At 52.8% G+C, this 14,804-nt stretch overlaps 1 protein-coding gene across 20 annotated transcripts in view; it reads left to right on the forward strand.

Annotated features, from left to right (window-relative positions):
• ZNF618 (zinc finger protein 618) overlaps nt 1–14,804 on the forward strand; it is a 204,947-nt gene that overhangs the window by 127,724 nt on the left and 62,419 nt on the right. For all 20 annotated transcript variants that reach the window (XM_025282288.3, XM_044940493.2, XM_044940490.2 and 17 more), the window contains 2 exons: nt 1,828–2,090; nt 14,643–14,720. In XM_025282288.3, the coding sequence (XP_025138073.2) occupies nt 1,828–2,090; nt 14,643–14,720 (341 nt within the window). The remainder of the gene's footprint in view (nt 1–1,827; nt 2,091–14,642; nt 14,721–14,804) is intronic.

Below are 14,804 nucleotides of genomic sequence, written 5' to 3' on the forward strand. Positions count from 1 at the left end.
GAGTAGGTGCTGTGCTTATCCCCATTGTATGGGTGTGAAGACTGAGGCTCGGGGAGTGACGTCACTTTTGCAGGGACCCACAACTTGAGAATGGCAGTTCTGAGATTTGGCCCTGCGATGCTCCAAATTCAATTCCTTGCATCCTTTTCCCACCAGGCCATCAGGCCACCTCTGCTCCCTCTTCTTCGCTTGCAGACAGCCTCCTCTCTGTGTCCTTACCTGGTAGGGAAGGAGTGGGAAAGATCTTTCTCCTTCTCCATAGGCCACAGTCCTATCAGATAAGGGCCCCGCTGTTCTGATCTTCCTTAACCTTAATTACCTGGTAAAGACCTTATCTCCAGATATGGTCTCACTGGGGATTAGGACTTCACCATATGAGTAGGGGTTGGGGGTGCAGTGCCATCCACAGCACCTCCCCAGTGGCCCTCCTGTGCCCCCTCCTCATCAGCTAGGGCCTTCCTTCTCTGTCTCTGCTCAGTTCCCCAACCTGGGAGAAAGCTGAGAGCTGGGAGGGACAGTGGCCATGATAAAGGCCATGCTCTTGGGGTAGATGGAGCTGGAAGCCCAGAGGGGGAAGGGTCTTGTCCAGAGTCACACAACAAGCCCCCAGCCGACCCAGGATGAGACCCCAGGTCCTGCCTCCCAGCCTGGACACCTTCGCTGAGCTCCAGTTGGTATACTAGCTTGGGGTAGATGAAGCTGGAAGCCCAGAGGGGGAAGGGTCTTGTCCAGAGTCACACAACAAGCCCCCAGCCGACCCAGGATGAGACCCCAGGTCCTGCCTCCCAGCGTGGACCTCCGCTGAGCTCCAGTTGGTATACTAGCTGGCCCTTACGGAGCCTGCCTGAATCTGGGCTTTGGAGTTCATGGTGCAGCTGCCTTTCTGAAGCAGTGGCGAGGGCTGGGCCTGGCCAAGGCAGCATCACAGGCCTGGAACATGATCAGATTCCCCAGCTTGTGCACACCTTGGCTTTTCCAACCAATGCTAGAAGGACGAGGGGCCCTTGTGATAAGACAGAGAGTCTCCCTGAAAGGAGAGTGGTTCCAGTGGATGGCGGGGACCGGGCTTCTTGCCTTGGCTGGCCACCAGTCTTGTGTGTGGCCCCAGGCAGGTCACAGCTCTGTGCAAGACCTCAGTGCTCTCCTCTGTATTGAGCGTATTAACTTGAGGATGGTTTTTCTCTTATTTGAAGAGCCACCTAGAGGCCAGAGCGTGGGGGTCCAGATTGGTTCCATAGCTTCCCTGCCTTTTCGGCTTGTATGTTCCTGTCTATAAAGCAGGAGGAACTCTGCAGCCCTTCTGCAAAGGGTGGAGCGGACCCCGCTCTGCACACATCAAGCCACTGACACCCCTACCGCTCCAAGTGTAGCACCTGCCCCCTGGCACTTGCTAGAAATGCACTCTTAGGCAAGACCCCAGACCTTCTGAACCAAATCTGCATCTTACCAAGATTCTCAGTTGATTCATGGGCACATCGAAGCTTGAGAAGAGCTGATTTCTTCCAGCCAGAGCTTTCCTTGCAGGTCTCATGTAGCTCTAGTTATAAGAATTACTGGTCACATTTAGACCTCAGCTTCTCCATCAGCAAAATGGGTGGAATTGGAGCCGTCCAAGCCCAGTGATTTTCAAACTGTGTTCCTCAGAGCCCCCAGGGTTCCCTAGAGGATCCTCAGGGGCATGTGGCATGTGCTTTTTAAGGAAATGGTTACATGAGAGGTGGGTCTGTAGCTGAACATTTTGCAACCTTCTGGACTGGGAGGGGGGTTTTCCAGGTAGGTCTGGGGCGGTGCTGGGGTCCAATCTGAGCAGACTCTATTCTTTGCCAGGGAGCGCTTGAAGCGCAGCCAGAAAAGCACCAAGCTGGAGGGGCCAGAGCCCGCGCCGGCTGAGGCCTCGCTCAGCACTGAGCAGGGAACGATGACGGAGGTGAAGGTCAAGACGGAGCTGCCGGACGACTACATCCAGGAGGTGATCTGGCAGGGTGAGGCCAAGGAGGAGAAGAAGGCCATCAGCAAGGACGGGACCACCGGTGATGTGCCCGCCGAGATCTGCGTGGTGATCGGCGGCGTCCGCAACCAGCAGACCCTGGGTGAGCGCCTGTCCAAAGGGTCAGGCTGGGGCCTGGGCGGGAATGTGTGGCAGAGTGCTGGGGGAGACAGGCCTGGGATCCCTGCCCCTCGCTGGCTGAAGGGGCCTTCTGTGGCTCCCCTCTGCCCTCAGGGAAGGGCCTCGGCTCCTGACACTCGCCTTTACCTGCTCAGCTCTGCTTTGGAGCGCTTGTCTTCCCACTTGACGTGGCAAAAGCTGACATGTCCTTTAAGATTTTGCTCAGGTCAAATGCCTGGAACTTCCTGCGGGCCTCGTGGAATCCCTCCCACTGTGCGTCCAGCACAGCACACATCACTCAGTGTCCTAAATGCCCGTCTGCATTTCTTCCTTCTGGGCTTCCCCGGGGGCGACTTTCAGTGTTGGTCCTGTATAGATTAGTTGTCTGATCAGGATCAGATGAGTCGTAGTCTGGCACTTTCTTCTGCCTCTTGTGGTCTGGGCTGGGCTCAGAGGAGCTCAGAGAAATGAGCTTCTTAGAAACCATCTCTCCCTGCTTCTCAGCGTGAGCCAGGGGATACCCCTCCGAGGCTGCCTACAGTCCTGCCAGGTTTGCAAACGCAGATGCCCGCAAGGCCCAACAGATACATTTATTTAGCATCGTGGAGATGAGCCAGACAGGCAGGTGGTGGGGCTCGGGTCCAGCTGGAGAGTTATGGTAACTAACTGGGAAGATGGGCTCAGCGTGGCTGGATCTCTGGACACAACACGTGCCAGGAATGAGAATTTTAAGGTAAATTCTTCTGGCTTTAAATGTTGGTGACTAATTTGACTTTTAAAATCTGCCAAAGGAAACATATCTGTGGTCAGAGTCCTTCCATGGGCCACCAGTTTTGCAGCCCCGGCCTGTAAAATATTATAGTCCACATGCCCATCCTGGCACAGAGGCCTTGCCTTGTCGATTCCCAAACCTCCATTTGCACCCTTGCTGTCCTCCACATTCGTGTGCTCGGGAGGCCACCTGCCTGTCCCTCCTGGGGCAGCTCTGCCCACCTCCTCCTGACTTCCAGGCTCCCGTCCCGTGAGAGGCAGGCAGGGCCTGGTGGGGGGAGGCTCCCCTGGCTCTCTTTCCCCGAGTTTAAACTCAAGTACTGTTGTCATTTTTCGCAACCGCTGGGGATCAGCCTCCAGCTCCCTTTCCCTGCTGTGCCTCAGCTGGTTGTGGTCTACTTTGCCCCACCCGGGTCACTCCAGTGTCCTGCTGGCAGCCTGCTTCTGGCATCGTTCAGGGTAGTCAGGGAGCATCCTCAGGGAGCCTGGAAAATGCCATCCTCCCCGGAGACAGAAGGGGAATGAGCCAGAAATACTTGCTGAAGAGCATGAGTGACCTAGCTCGGTGTCAAGTGAAAGAAGAGTCTGCTCCAGGACTTGTGTCTTAGCTCCCTCTACCCGGCTTCACACCCCACAGCCAAGGACTGTGTCAGACTATAAGGGAGGTGTTCGTTAACCGAGGAGACGATCTGCCCTTGCTCACTTTTGTGGGGCGGGCGGTGTTTTAAGACTCACTGGACCCAGGAGCTATGTATGCCCTTCACCAGGAGGTGTCCGGTGAAGGGTAGTTGAATCTGAATCTTGAGATGGGGTCGGCAGTCAGGCTTCAGGGGGGAAGCCTGGAGCGGCCATGCTAAGGAAATGCTGGGGGGTCCTCCCTGGGTCAGCTGCCTGCACAGTGAGAGGCCCCAGGGCCTCGTGCCAGCCACGGACGCTGGTCTCCAGCTCAGCTGCTTCTCAGCAGCAGGCACCTTGCCCTTGCTGTGCCTTGCTCTTCTCTCCTGTTAAAGCAGACATGCTCCTTTGTCCTGGCCACCCCATGGGTGTGGCAACCACACAAAGGGGCAGCGGGTGGGGGACGGTGTTGTGCGTGGAAAACCTCGGCTCCTCAACCTGGGAACGCAGGTTCCCTGACTTAGTGTCCGTTACAGCTTGGGCAGGCTGCTTGACCTCTCTGTGCCTCAGCTCTCACGATTGCAGATTCATGGGGCTGTGTGAGGATGCACTGTGATCACGTGTATAAAGTACTCAACATCGTACTTAGTAAATAATTCACCATTATTCGCAGTAATACTTGTGTTGATAGTATAACATACCCCTTCAAAAGGAAAGAGTAGCAATAGTTTCTGTTTTTTCCCCAAGTCTGAGAAACAAGCCAGTGTGCTGTAGAGAAGAAATAGGATGGGGAAGAAAGCCGGCACTGGAAGAGGTGTCAGAAGACATGGCTTCTGAGTGGTTCTTGATTTTCTCCCCTGAGCTCCTTCTAGTACTGCTCCCCCATGCCCCGCCAAAGTCCAGGGACTTTCAGGATGTTTTCAGATTTTTGAGTAAACTGCTTTTGAGGACCCTTGTGGAAAAGGTTTAAAAGCCATGGTTAGCTGTGGAGCTGCCAGTTGGGAGCTGGTACCAAAGCGGGAGCTGGGCACTTCCTGCTGGTGGCGATGGTTGTCTCGCACCCATCAAGGCTGACCTTCCACCTTGAGGGTGTAGTTTCTGCCAAGGGTCAGGCTTGAAGGAATCTGGCCTGGCCTTTTAGTAGCAGGAAAGAAAGGCAATTAAAAAAAAAAAAATGTTAGAATGAAACCTTATGAACTCATCCCTTCTCAGAATGGCATGTAGACATTATCTTATGGTCCAAGTCCAAGCAGTTGCTGCTGGCTATTAGGAGTTCCGTGTTGAAGGTTCTGAAGGGTGGCATGATTGATTATTGATGTCTACCATGGATGTGAAAGTGAGCAATGGAGCCCCACGTGCTATAGATTTGGCATGCGGTGCCCTCATTTTATAGAGGGGCAAGCAAAGCCCTGGGAGATGGAAGAGACTTGGCAACTCCACTTCATAACACCCCGTCCCACCTGCTCCTGGAAGTAAACAAGGAGGAAAGGCATTCCCTGGGCTGTGGCCAGGGCAGAATGCTGGTTGGAGTTACTCTTTGAATGAGCTTGTGCTACAGTGTGGCTGGGCACTGTGGAGTTAACATGTTCCCGAGGCACTTGGCGGGGACGCAGAGGGCTCTGGCCAGCTCTGCCACTGAACAGAATCGCGTTCCTATTCGATCATCCAGTGCTGTCTCATGAGGGACCCTCCCATTTGCCTGCTCTCTGAGCTCCATCCCCGTTATCCCCACCCCCAGGTCCTCACTGGCCCTTTAACAGCCATCAGATAAACAGTGTTCCCAGTGACACAAACATTATCCCAGGCACTTCCCATGGAGGAGCCTGGGTCATGGACACATGGATGGTACTTGGCAGCTTCTCAGACAAGGAGCATGGGGAGGGGCATCGATGCCCAGGAGGCTGGCTGCCAGGCTTGCAAGTAGTCTCTGCTAGTTCCCTGCTGCCCAGAAATTCTGTGTACCAAAAAGGGTACTTCTCACTCTTGAAAGACTGTCACTGCCATTGAAATCATTATGGAGCTTGGGAGCAACATATCAAGTTTCTCTTTTAGCAAGAAGAGCAGAGATAATACTGACCATGACAGTTTTGTTGGGTAAAACCAATAGGGAAAGGCATCCCTAACTGTTGGCTGCACAGGTCCCAGAAGTGTACCTCAGAATCCTTCTCAGCACAGTACACTAAGAAGTCACGGCCAGTCAGCTAGAATTGAAAAATCTGAAATGGACACCTGCTTGCTGCCATCCTTGTCCTAGCTGATGAAGACAAGACAAGCTGGGTTTACAGCAAAAAAAAGCATGCAGCCCATGGAGAAATGGTGCAGAAGAGATGATAGAACACTTATAGTGTTCACAACGTACAGCATTTTGATGGGAGGGGACTGAGCAGGCACATTCCAAGTAGCCCCAACCCCAGTGCAGGAAAATCACCAGGAGGTGATTGCGAATCAGGACGAGGGAGGGCTCTGTGATTACAGAAAGTGTTTGGTAACTGAAGACAGGCCTGTGAGGGAGGAAGGTCCTGTCCTGGAGGTGGGTGAGCAGAAGGGGGTCCCTAGATCTGGTACAGGAGGGAGAGTCACTCAGCTGGGAGCCTGGATCCTGGAAGGATGTTTCTAGGCAGCAAGCTTTGGGCACCAGGGCTGCCCGGGGAGGAGAGGAGGGGAAAAAGGAGGTGGGGGCTTGGCCGCAGCCCTGGAAAGAGCAGCGGAAGAGCAGACAACCATTCAGACACAGCCGTGTGGGTTTTGGTCTGTTATGAACCTGAGCGGTGAAGGTCCTGCTTCGTAGTGCCAGCTGATAGTTAGTTTCCTGTTTCAGTTGGTGTTGGCAGTGCTTTGGGCTTGAGCCTGCCAGAACCAACCCTCAGCTCTTTGCTGCAGCCACTCAGAAAGGAAGGGTTCTGGCCTCCTTCCCAGGAGCATCTTATCCCTGCTGCTGACTCTTCATCAGGTGGTCCAAGGTGGGTTGGGGGTCCTGATTGGAGGGTCTCCATGGCAAAGGATCCCTGGCCTGTAAGCCAGGAGACCTAGGGTCTGCCCCTTGTGGGGCTGTGCAAGGGCCCCTTAACCTCTCTGAGCCATAAGGTCTTCATTGATCAGTGGGTATAATAAAATCTACCTGTCTTTCTAGTAGGATTGTTGAGGTCAGAGTGTAGTGATTGGTATGAAAGTATTTGTAAGGGGGAACAAAAAATGCAAAGTGGGGCTTCCCAGCTGATGCTAGTGGTAAAGAACCCGTCTCCCAATGCAGGTATATGTAAGAGATGTGGGTTCGATCCCTGGGTCAGGAAAATCCCCTGGAGGAAGGCATGGCAACCCACTCCAGTATTCTGGAGACAGAGGAGCCTGGCGGGCTACAGTCCATCGGGTCACAAAGAGTTGGACATGACCCGACTGAAGCGACTTGGCACACAAAAAATGCAAAAGAGAGGCCAGTGGTACTAGCCAAAGCCCTGCATGTTGACATGTTCGGGGTTACCTCTAGAAGCAGAAAGGCTGATGGCTTCAGACTTCTTTTCTTCAGTATCTCCTGAAAGAATTTTGAGGAATCGTATTCTCTTTCACATTTTTGAGTTGACATCTAACATTTCTATCCAAAGTTTAAATAATTGCAAAGGACAGAATTTCTGGAGTACTGTGTTTTTAAAATGTGGCATTTTGGAAATAAAACTGTGGACTACTCTTTTAAATGTATCCAGGGGACTCCAAACTCCACTGTTTCTGATATCCACCATCATTCATTAAAAAATAAAAAACATAATGAACAGGCTCGTCTTCAACAGTCAGAAATTTTACATCTTTCCTTTTTCTCCTTGAACTCATATTTCCAGTCCGCTTCTCTCACAGGATTTTATCCTACTGTGATATATTTTTTATGCTTGAGAGTCTTTTATTGATCACTGTTTCACACTCATCTCCCACAACAAGATGTACGTAAATTGAAATAGAAATTTCTAAAAAATTTGTTGGGATCATAAAGCTCTACGTCTTAAAACATTTTTTCCCCTGATCGAGTTGTTATTAGCATACAATTTGTCAAAAGCAAATTTAGATAAATAGCAAACGTAAAAGTAAAACTTTATGGAAAATGCACCTCTTAATGAAATGGATGGGGTTTTATTTCTTCTTCCATTGGCTCACGTTTCTGTGAATTAATATTTCTTATTGTCGAGCGAGACAAGATTCAGCATTAATTTCGTTCCTTTTTTTCCATTTTCTTAAGTGTAAGTGCTTAGAAGCCTTGATCATATAAATAAGGAGCCAGGGATAGGATGGAATCCTGTTTCAGCAGTGTCGCTCAATTCCTTGAACTCCTTCCAAGTTGTATGCCAAAAATCACATGGGTCTATCATCAGACATTATTTTTAACAGTCTCTTCACTGACAACTCCATTAGATCCTTCTTCAGTTTTGTGGAAAGCAAAGAATTAGAAATCACCCAATTTACAAAAGGAATTGTTCCCAGTCATTCGATGCACCTGCATTCTAAGTCCAGCTTCTCTTTGCTTGGAGCTCTCAGATGTCCATCCCCCCTTGTACGCCACTGTAGGGGAATTAGGGGTGGGTGAAAAGACCATCGTGTTAGCTGTGTAGAAACAGGTGGCGGTGATGAGAACCAGTTGAGCACGGCCTCCCTGCCTGCTATGTTCTCTGACCCGTTGGTTTTAGGGTTATAGGAAGAAATGCACTGGGCAATTGATAACTGGGAATTGATCCTCTTAAAATTCCCCGTGCTCCAGCACCCCCAGGGGATTTGTACTCTACATGGAGGACCTTGGCCCGAGGTCATTCATTCTGAGTCCACGCCCAGAGAGCCTCAGGAAACCTACTTGTCCTCTTTCCAGCTTACCTCTCCTGGGTCCCTGTCCCCCAGTAGGCCGTGGGCCCAGCTCTGCTGCATATTAGAACCAAGTGGGCAGGACGCTCCAGAGCATGTGCGCTCGCTCCCGAGTTGCTTTGAGCTAAATACAGGGTTGCCTGTGGTTAGGAGCTGTCTCTCCATCCGCCCGCCTTGTGTCTTTCTTCTCTCTTTCACCTGCGCTGGATTTCTGCCTTGGTGCATCTTGTGTATCCTGCAAGGCATTGGAACTGATCAGGAGCTTGACGGGTGCAAGGCATGGTAGAGTTGAGGATTGCTGCCCACTTTGCCCCTTTACCTCGGCCTCCTACTTCTCCCCTCCATGGCTTTGGGAGCTAGATCCGCCTGCTCTCACCTGGCCTCACCTGGTCTGTCCAGTGCTTCCAGGAGGGAGCGTAAGCCAGGCTCTCTGCCAGGTGGTTATAGACAGTGCTGGACAGATGCTTTTCATCAGCACTTCCTGATTCTTGTGTCACTGGTGACAGCAGGATGGGGAGAGGAGAAGGCTCGCATCCGTGTCCGGCGTGTTCTGCCAGCCACCCTCAGGCCCTTGATCGGGCGCTCTGGGGGGTCGTGTCATGGTGCCAGACATGGTAGGAGGTTCTGCTCCCCAGTGCTGGGAAAGCTCCGTGTCCAGCAGGGGTTCACGGCTCCCATGGCATCTGGACCTGGCGTGAGGATGGTGGGTTGGCTCTGGCTCCCCGAGGGCCAGCCTGAAGCCCAGTTGCTCACTAGCCACTAGCTGAGTGGCCCCAGCCCTGGGGCCTGAAACTTTTCATGTTAATGGTTGAAGTGGGTGTTGAGTTGTCCCAACACACAGGGACTTCTGGGAAGATGGAGGGTGGAAATGAAAAGCCTGGATATGCTCGGTAAATGGTAGCTGTTAGCAGGCACCCTCTCTTCTCTGCTTGCTTCCAGGGGCTGACCCTCTGGTGATCACACACAGGCTCCGGAGCAGGACAGATCAGGCCACCTTTGGCCTGATGTGTTGCCCCGTCGTCTGAAAAATGGGGATAATAATCACCTTTCTGTGCTGGACTTGTGAGGATGGATTGAGCTGATGGGTGAGAAGCCCCCGAGTTCACACCCCGCCCCGCTCCCACTTGCTGGCTGTGTGAAGTGGGCAGATTGCTGCTTTCCCACCCATGCAGTGGGGTGCAGTGGGGTCAGAGACCAACCCATGCAGAGATTTTGGAGAGGCACAAGTGAAGATTTGTAGCGCCTGCACTGAGTAGAGAAAGACAGAGACAGAGGACAGGAGAGTAGTTGGGAAATGAAGCAGACTGAGGAAGCATGCGGGGCAGAGAGTCAGGCGACGAAACGGGGACCAGCTGAAGTGAGTCCCCTAGAAGGCCCTCCAGCTGCCACTGCACCAGCCTGGGGTACACGGTGGCCACGGGCCAGGGGGATACCAGGCCACAGCACACACGAGGCATATCATCCCTGGAGGGTCATTTTGCTGGCAGGATTATGGCTAGAAATGTTGGGTTATAACCTCACAATCACTATAGAATTGATGCTTTTGAACTGTGGTGTTGGAGAAAATTCTTGAGAGTCACTTGGACTGCAAGGAGATCAAACCAGTCCATCCTAAAGGAAACCAGTCCTGAATATTCATTGGAAGGACTGATGCTGAAGCTGAAGCTCCAATACTTTGGCCACCTGATGCAAAGAGCTGACTCATTTGAAAAGACCCTGATGCTGGGAAAGATTGAAGGCCGGAGGAGAAGGGGACGACAGAGGATGAGATGGTTGAATGGCATCACTGACTCGACGGACATGAGTTTGAGCAAGTTCCAGGAGTTGGTGATGGACAGGGAAGCCTGGTGTGCTGCAGTCCATGGGGTTGCAAAGAGTTGGACACGACTGAGCGACTGAACTGAACTGAACCTCATGATGGATAATTTTATGTTCTATCTATATTATGAGTCAGGGCAGAGGAAGCACAAAACTTCAGGAGCATTTGGTCCTGTGGCTGCTTGCTGCCTTCTGCCACACCCCAGCCTCCCTTGGGGAAGCGTGGCTGCCGCTTAGTTGGCACAAGCTGTTTAGTGAAAAAGCAGACAGCATGACCTTGTCCATCCATCTCATGCGCAGATGGGGAAACTGAGGTTCTGAGAGCTCAGGGGACTGGCCAGCCCTAGATTCGAGAGTCCTCCTTACCTGGCCCCTCCCAACCCACCCCATCTTTAAGGGCTCTTTCTGATTTTTCACATAATTCAGATGGAAAAGCACCAAATGGCAACCCCCACGGCAGATCTGTGCGAGGCCAGTATTCGGGGACCTGGATTTTTGACCAAGTGTTGAGACGTGCATCTGGTACGTGATGGTTGAGAGGCAGGAGGACCCAGTGGGGCCAGCATGAGGGTGGAGGCATGGCTGAATGTCAGCATCAGCTGCAGACCCCTGAGTACTCAGGGCCTGTCAGTATCTGCAGAGACTGACCCTAACCTCCTCTACACCATCACTGCCCCAGTCACCAAATCTGAGCGGGCCTGGGACCCTGGAAGCTGACTGCTGGAGGGCTGATGGAGCGTGTAGGAATCTGGGTGTTGGGAGTGTGGGGCCCGTTTTGGCAGAACTTGCTGTAGACTACAGCTCTGAAACGAGCCTTGGAGAGAAAGCAATTCTGTGGTCAATTTGGTTGGGAAACCTGGGGTTAATGGTCAGTTGCGTTCCTTTACTGCAGGTCCTCTTCCAGCTGGCACAGCTCCTGGGCGTGTCTCCCCAGACGGGCCATGCCTCCCACTTGCTTGACCATGGGCCCCTCTCGCCAGGACCCATTCAGGAAGTTGGGTCCAAGAGCACTTCGGGGAAAACTGACAGTAATACCAACTCTCCTTTACCGATTGCCTGCTGTGTACTGGGCACTGTGCCGAGTGGTCTCCGTGTTATTGCTCATGTCATTTCTCCCCCATCTCCTTCAATGAGGTGGGCACTATTTTACTGTGTCCATTTTATAGAAAGGAAGCCTGAGGTGTGGGCTTGTCCCTGGGTTGTCCAGGGCCCCATTTATTTTGTGGTGAGCTGGGATTTGAACCCAGGTTCGCTGGCATTGCTGCACTGTAGGGCTGCCACTCTGTTGCACTTGCCCCATGCCCCAGCCCCCTCTGCTCATTCAGACCTTTCTGCAGACAGGGCATCTGCAGCCCAGGGTCCCAGGGTGAATGAGGGGCAGGCAGGGCCTGTAGCTCAGATGTCCCTCCTGCCAACACAGCACTCAAGTCTTGAGACTCAGCATGCTGGGCAAGTGGTCTGTTTTGCTCTGGGGCCAGGAGAGGGCCCGAGGGTGGCGAACTGTGCCCCTGTGACTGAATGGATGGAGGTCTGTGAGCAAGGCTGCAGGTACCCTCAGCGCTCTGTGGATTGAGGGAGAAGCCTGTGGGACTGACCTGATTATAAACAGTGTCAACTGGGCGGATGAGTTGGGGACATCACAGCCCGCAGGCTCTGTCCATCAGCCCACAATTACTGTACAGTTTGAGGAAAGACCTCAGGTCGTTGAAGGCAGTTGGAGAAACTAAGGCCCAAGTCTTGTGGCAGAGAAGGGCAGAGACCTCATCCGGAAGTGGGTCAAGTCTGAACAAGGCTGTGGCCTTGGTCCTTTGGGGAGAGAGACCCCTCTGCTTGCCTTCCATGGGGCTCCGGCCCCTCTACCTCCCACTTGCCGTTCTCTTCTCCTGCCTGCTCAAGTCCCCTGACTGGCCGCCCTTGCTGCAGCCTTGTCAGGGTCCCACACTGTGGCCACCAGGTCCTGCACTTGGCTTTCATAGCATCATCACCCTGCGGGTCCCTTGCCCAGTGGCCTGTCTGCTTCCCATCAGACAGAGGGCAGTGATCGCATCTTACTCGTGGCCGGGGCCTCGGTGCCCGGCCCGTTGAAGATGCTCAGCAAATTCCCTGTTATTGAAGGGGAATCAGCAGAAACTGTTGAGGAGCGGGTGGAAGCATGGGGAGGGAATCCAGGTCTTTATTACACAGTGACAGATGAGGAGAACAGCAGGACGCTGTGAATTTACTGAGCCCCTGCTGTGTGCCAGTCATGGGGCTAAAGACAGGGAAATATACACTCTGATCTTTGCCCTCCGTGTGTGTATTTTTCCCAGTGAGACAAGGGTAACACATATAAAACTGTTAAATAACAGGCTGCTAAATCCCATGCTGGTTTGGAGGACAGCGTTCCCTTGAGGATCCCACAGTGGCCAAGTGGCACTGCCCACTGGTGGGCCTGCTGACTCATGGGTTGTAGCTCATTCATCCTGACCTTGATCATGAGACGCAGGCATCATAGTCTTGTTTCACAGGTGAAGAAGGTGAAGCTCGAACTGGAAAAGGAGTGTGCCTGCGATCAAACAGCCAGGGAGGGGTGGCAGAGCCGAGCTCATCATCAGGCTCCAAGCCCAGTGCTCTTCTGACTTAACTTGATACCTGGAGTTCACACCCAGTGGTGGCTCAGACCTTAAAGAGTTTGCCTGCAATGCAGGAGACCTGGGTTCGATCCCTGGGCCAGGAAGATCTCCTGGAGAAGGGAATGGCAAACCTCTCCAGTATTCTTGCCTGGAGAATCCCATGGACAGAAGAACCTTGCGGGCTACAGTCCATAGTGTTGCAAAGAGTCAGATACAACTAGCAACTAACACTTACAGACGGGCCCCTGCTCCCAGGTGAGACCCCTGGAAGTGGAAGTTGGTGGTGCCTCGACTCACTGACTATCTGGTCTTGTGTGGGAACACCACTCATTCTTCATTCAGTCTTCCATACATTTTTTCCGATAAGGAGACTGATGCCTGACCAATAAATGGTTGAGCTGAGACTCTATCCCAGAGTTGTTGGATTTTAAACCAGTGGTTCCCACACTTAGTTGCTGAGCATCAGAATCCTCTGTGGATACTTGGGGGAAAGGAAGATTCCTAGGCCCCCGGCCCCAGCCACTCGGGCACCCTTAGTGTGGAGTGGGGCCAGGGACTCTGTGTGTGTGCAGGCTCCCAGGCCGTTCTGTTAGGAAGGATGGGGCCTGGACCTAGGTCTGAGTGAGGGATGGGCAGGGCCTTCCAACTCCTGGGGCCTCTGCCAGGCTGAGTCTGATGGGCTCTGCTGGTTTCCCTGCTGTGGACCTTTACCCTGCTCTGCATAGCTAGGCTCTGCCTTTGACCAGTCTTTGGTGCCCACTGGGAACTCAGCCATTTCAGTCTCCCCGCCTCTGGGAGAGGGCTTCTGTAGTGACTCATATGGTAAAGAATCTGCCTGCAATGCAAGAGACCTGGGTTTGATCCTTGGATCAGGAAGATCCCCTAGAGAAGGGAATGGCTACCCACCCCAGAAGGGCCTGGAAGAGGGCTGGAGTCAGGCATTTACATCAGGTTGATCTCTGCACATCAGAGGGAATAACATGACACCTCAGCAGATGAGAGGGGTCCTCTCCTTGCCAGACGCGTGCGTAGTAGGGCTGGGCCCTTTCTGGGGGCTGTATGGAGCCACCTCTATGAGATAGGTACTTCTAGCCGCATTTTACAGTTGAGCAGACTGAGGCTTCGTGTGTTCAAGGAAGTTACCAAGGTCGTGCTGCTGGTGGGTGGCACAACGGGGACAGGGATCTAGATGTGTCTGGTTCAAAGCCTGTCCTCTTGACCTCTGTCCATCCTGACAAGGAGGAGTGGTAGCTGGAAATTATTCTGTTGCAGCTAAGGGATGATTTCCTTACATGGGTGCAGTTTATTCCTTACTCTGAAATTCTTTTACATTCATCTCCTTTTTTCTTTCAAGGAATAGCTATGAGTAACCTAAGAAGTTACAGTCTGTGTCTTACAGATTTGGAAGCTGAGGCCCAGAGGTGGGAAGTGACTTGCCAAGGTCACTCAGAGAGTTGAGACAAAAACCTGAACTTGACCCCTGAACTCCTGGCCTCCAGCTCAGTGCTGTCTTTGCTGGTCCTTACCGCCCTCTTGCTTGTAGGGAACAAGATAGCCTGTTGGCACAGAATTGGTGTTACCTGGGGCTTCCCAGGTGGCGCAGTGGTAAAGAACCTGCCTGCCAGTGCAGGAGATATAAGAGACCTGGGTTCGATCCCTGGGTCAGAAAGATCCCCTGGAGGAGGAAACAACCCGCTCCAGTATTCTTGCCTAGAAAATTCCATGGACAGAGGAGGCTGGCGGACTACAGTCTGTGGGGTTGCAGAGTCACACCCCACTGAGCCCACCTACTATTACCTGAAGTTGTCACCGAGGGTCCTGGGGCCTCTTGGTTGTGCGCATTAGATGCTGGCTGACCCGTCTCTTCCTTTCCTGTTTTCCAGGGTCCTATGAGTGTGGAATCTGTGGCAAGAAGTACAAATATTACAACTGTTTCCAGACCCACGTCCGGGCACACCGAGGTGAGTGGCGTGTACCGGGGCAGAGCTGAGGGACCCCTTCCTCCCCATCCGCTGCCTGTTTTTTTTCCATGCTGACCCCTCGAG

The sequence above is a fragment of the Bubalus bubalis genome, chromosome 3 (genome assembly GCF_019923935.1).
Source record: "Bubalus bubalis isolate 160015118507 breed Murrah chromosome 3, NDDB_SH_1, whole genome shotgun sequence".
In the NCBI taxonomy this organism is placed as follows: Eukaryota; Metazoa; Chordata; class Mammalia; order Artiodactyla; family Bovidae; genus Bubalus; species Bubalus bubalis.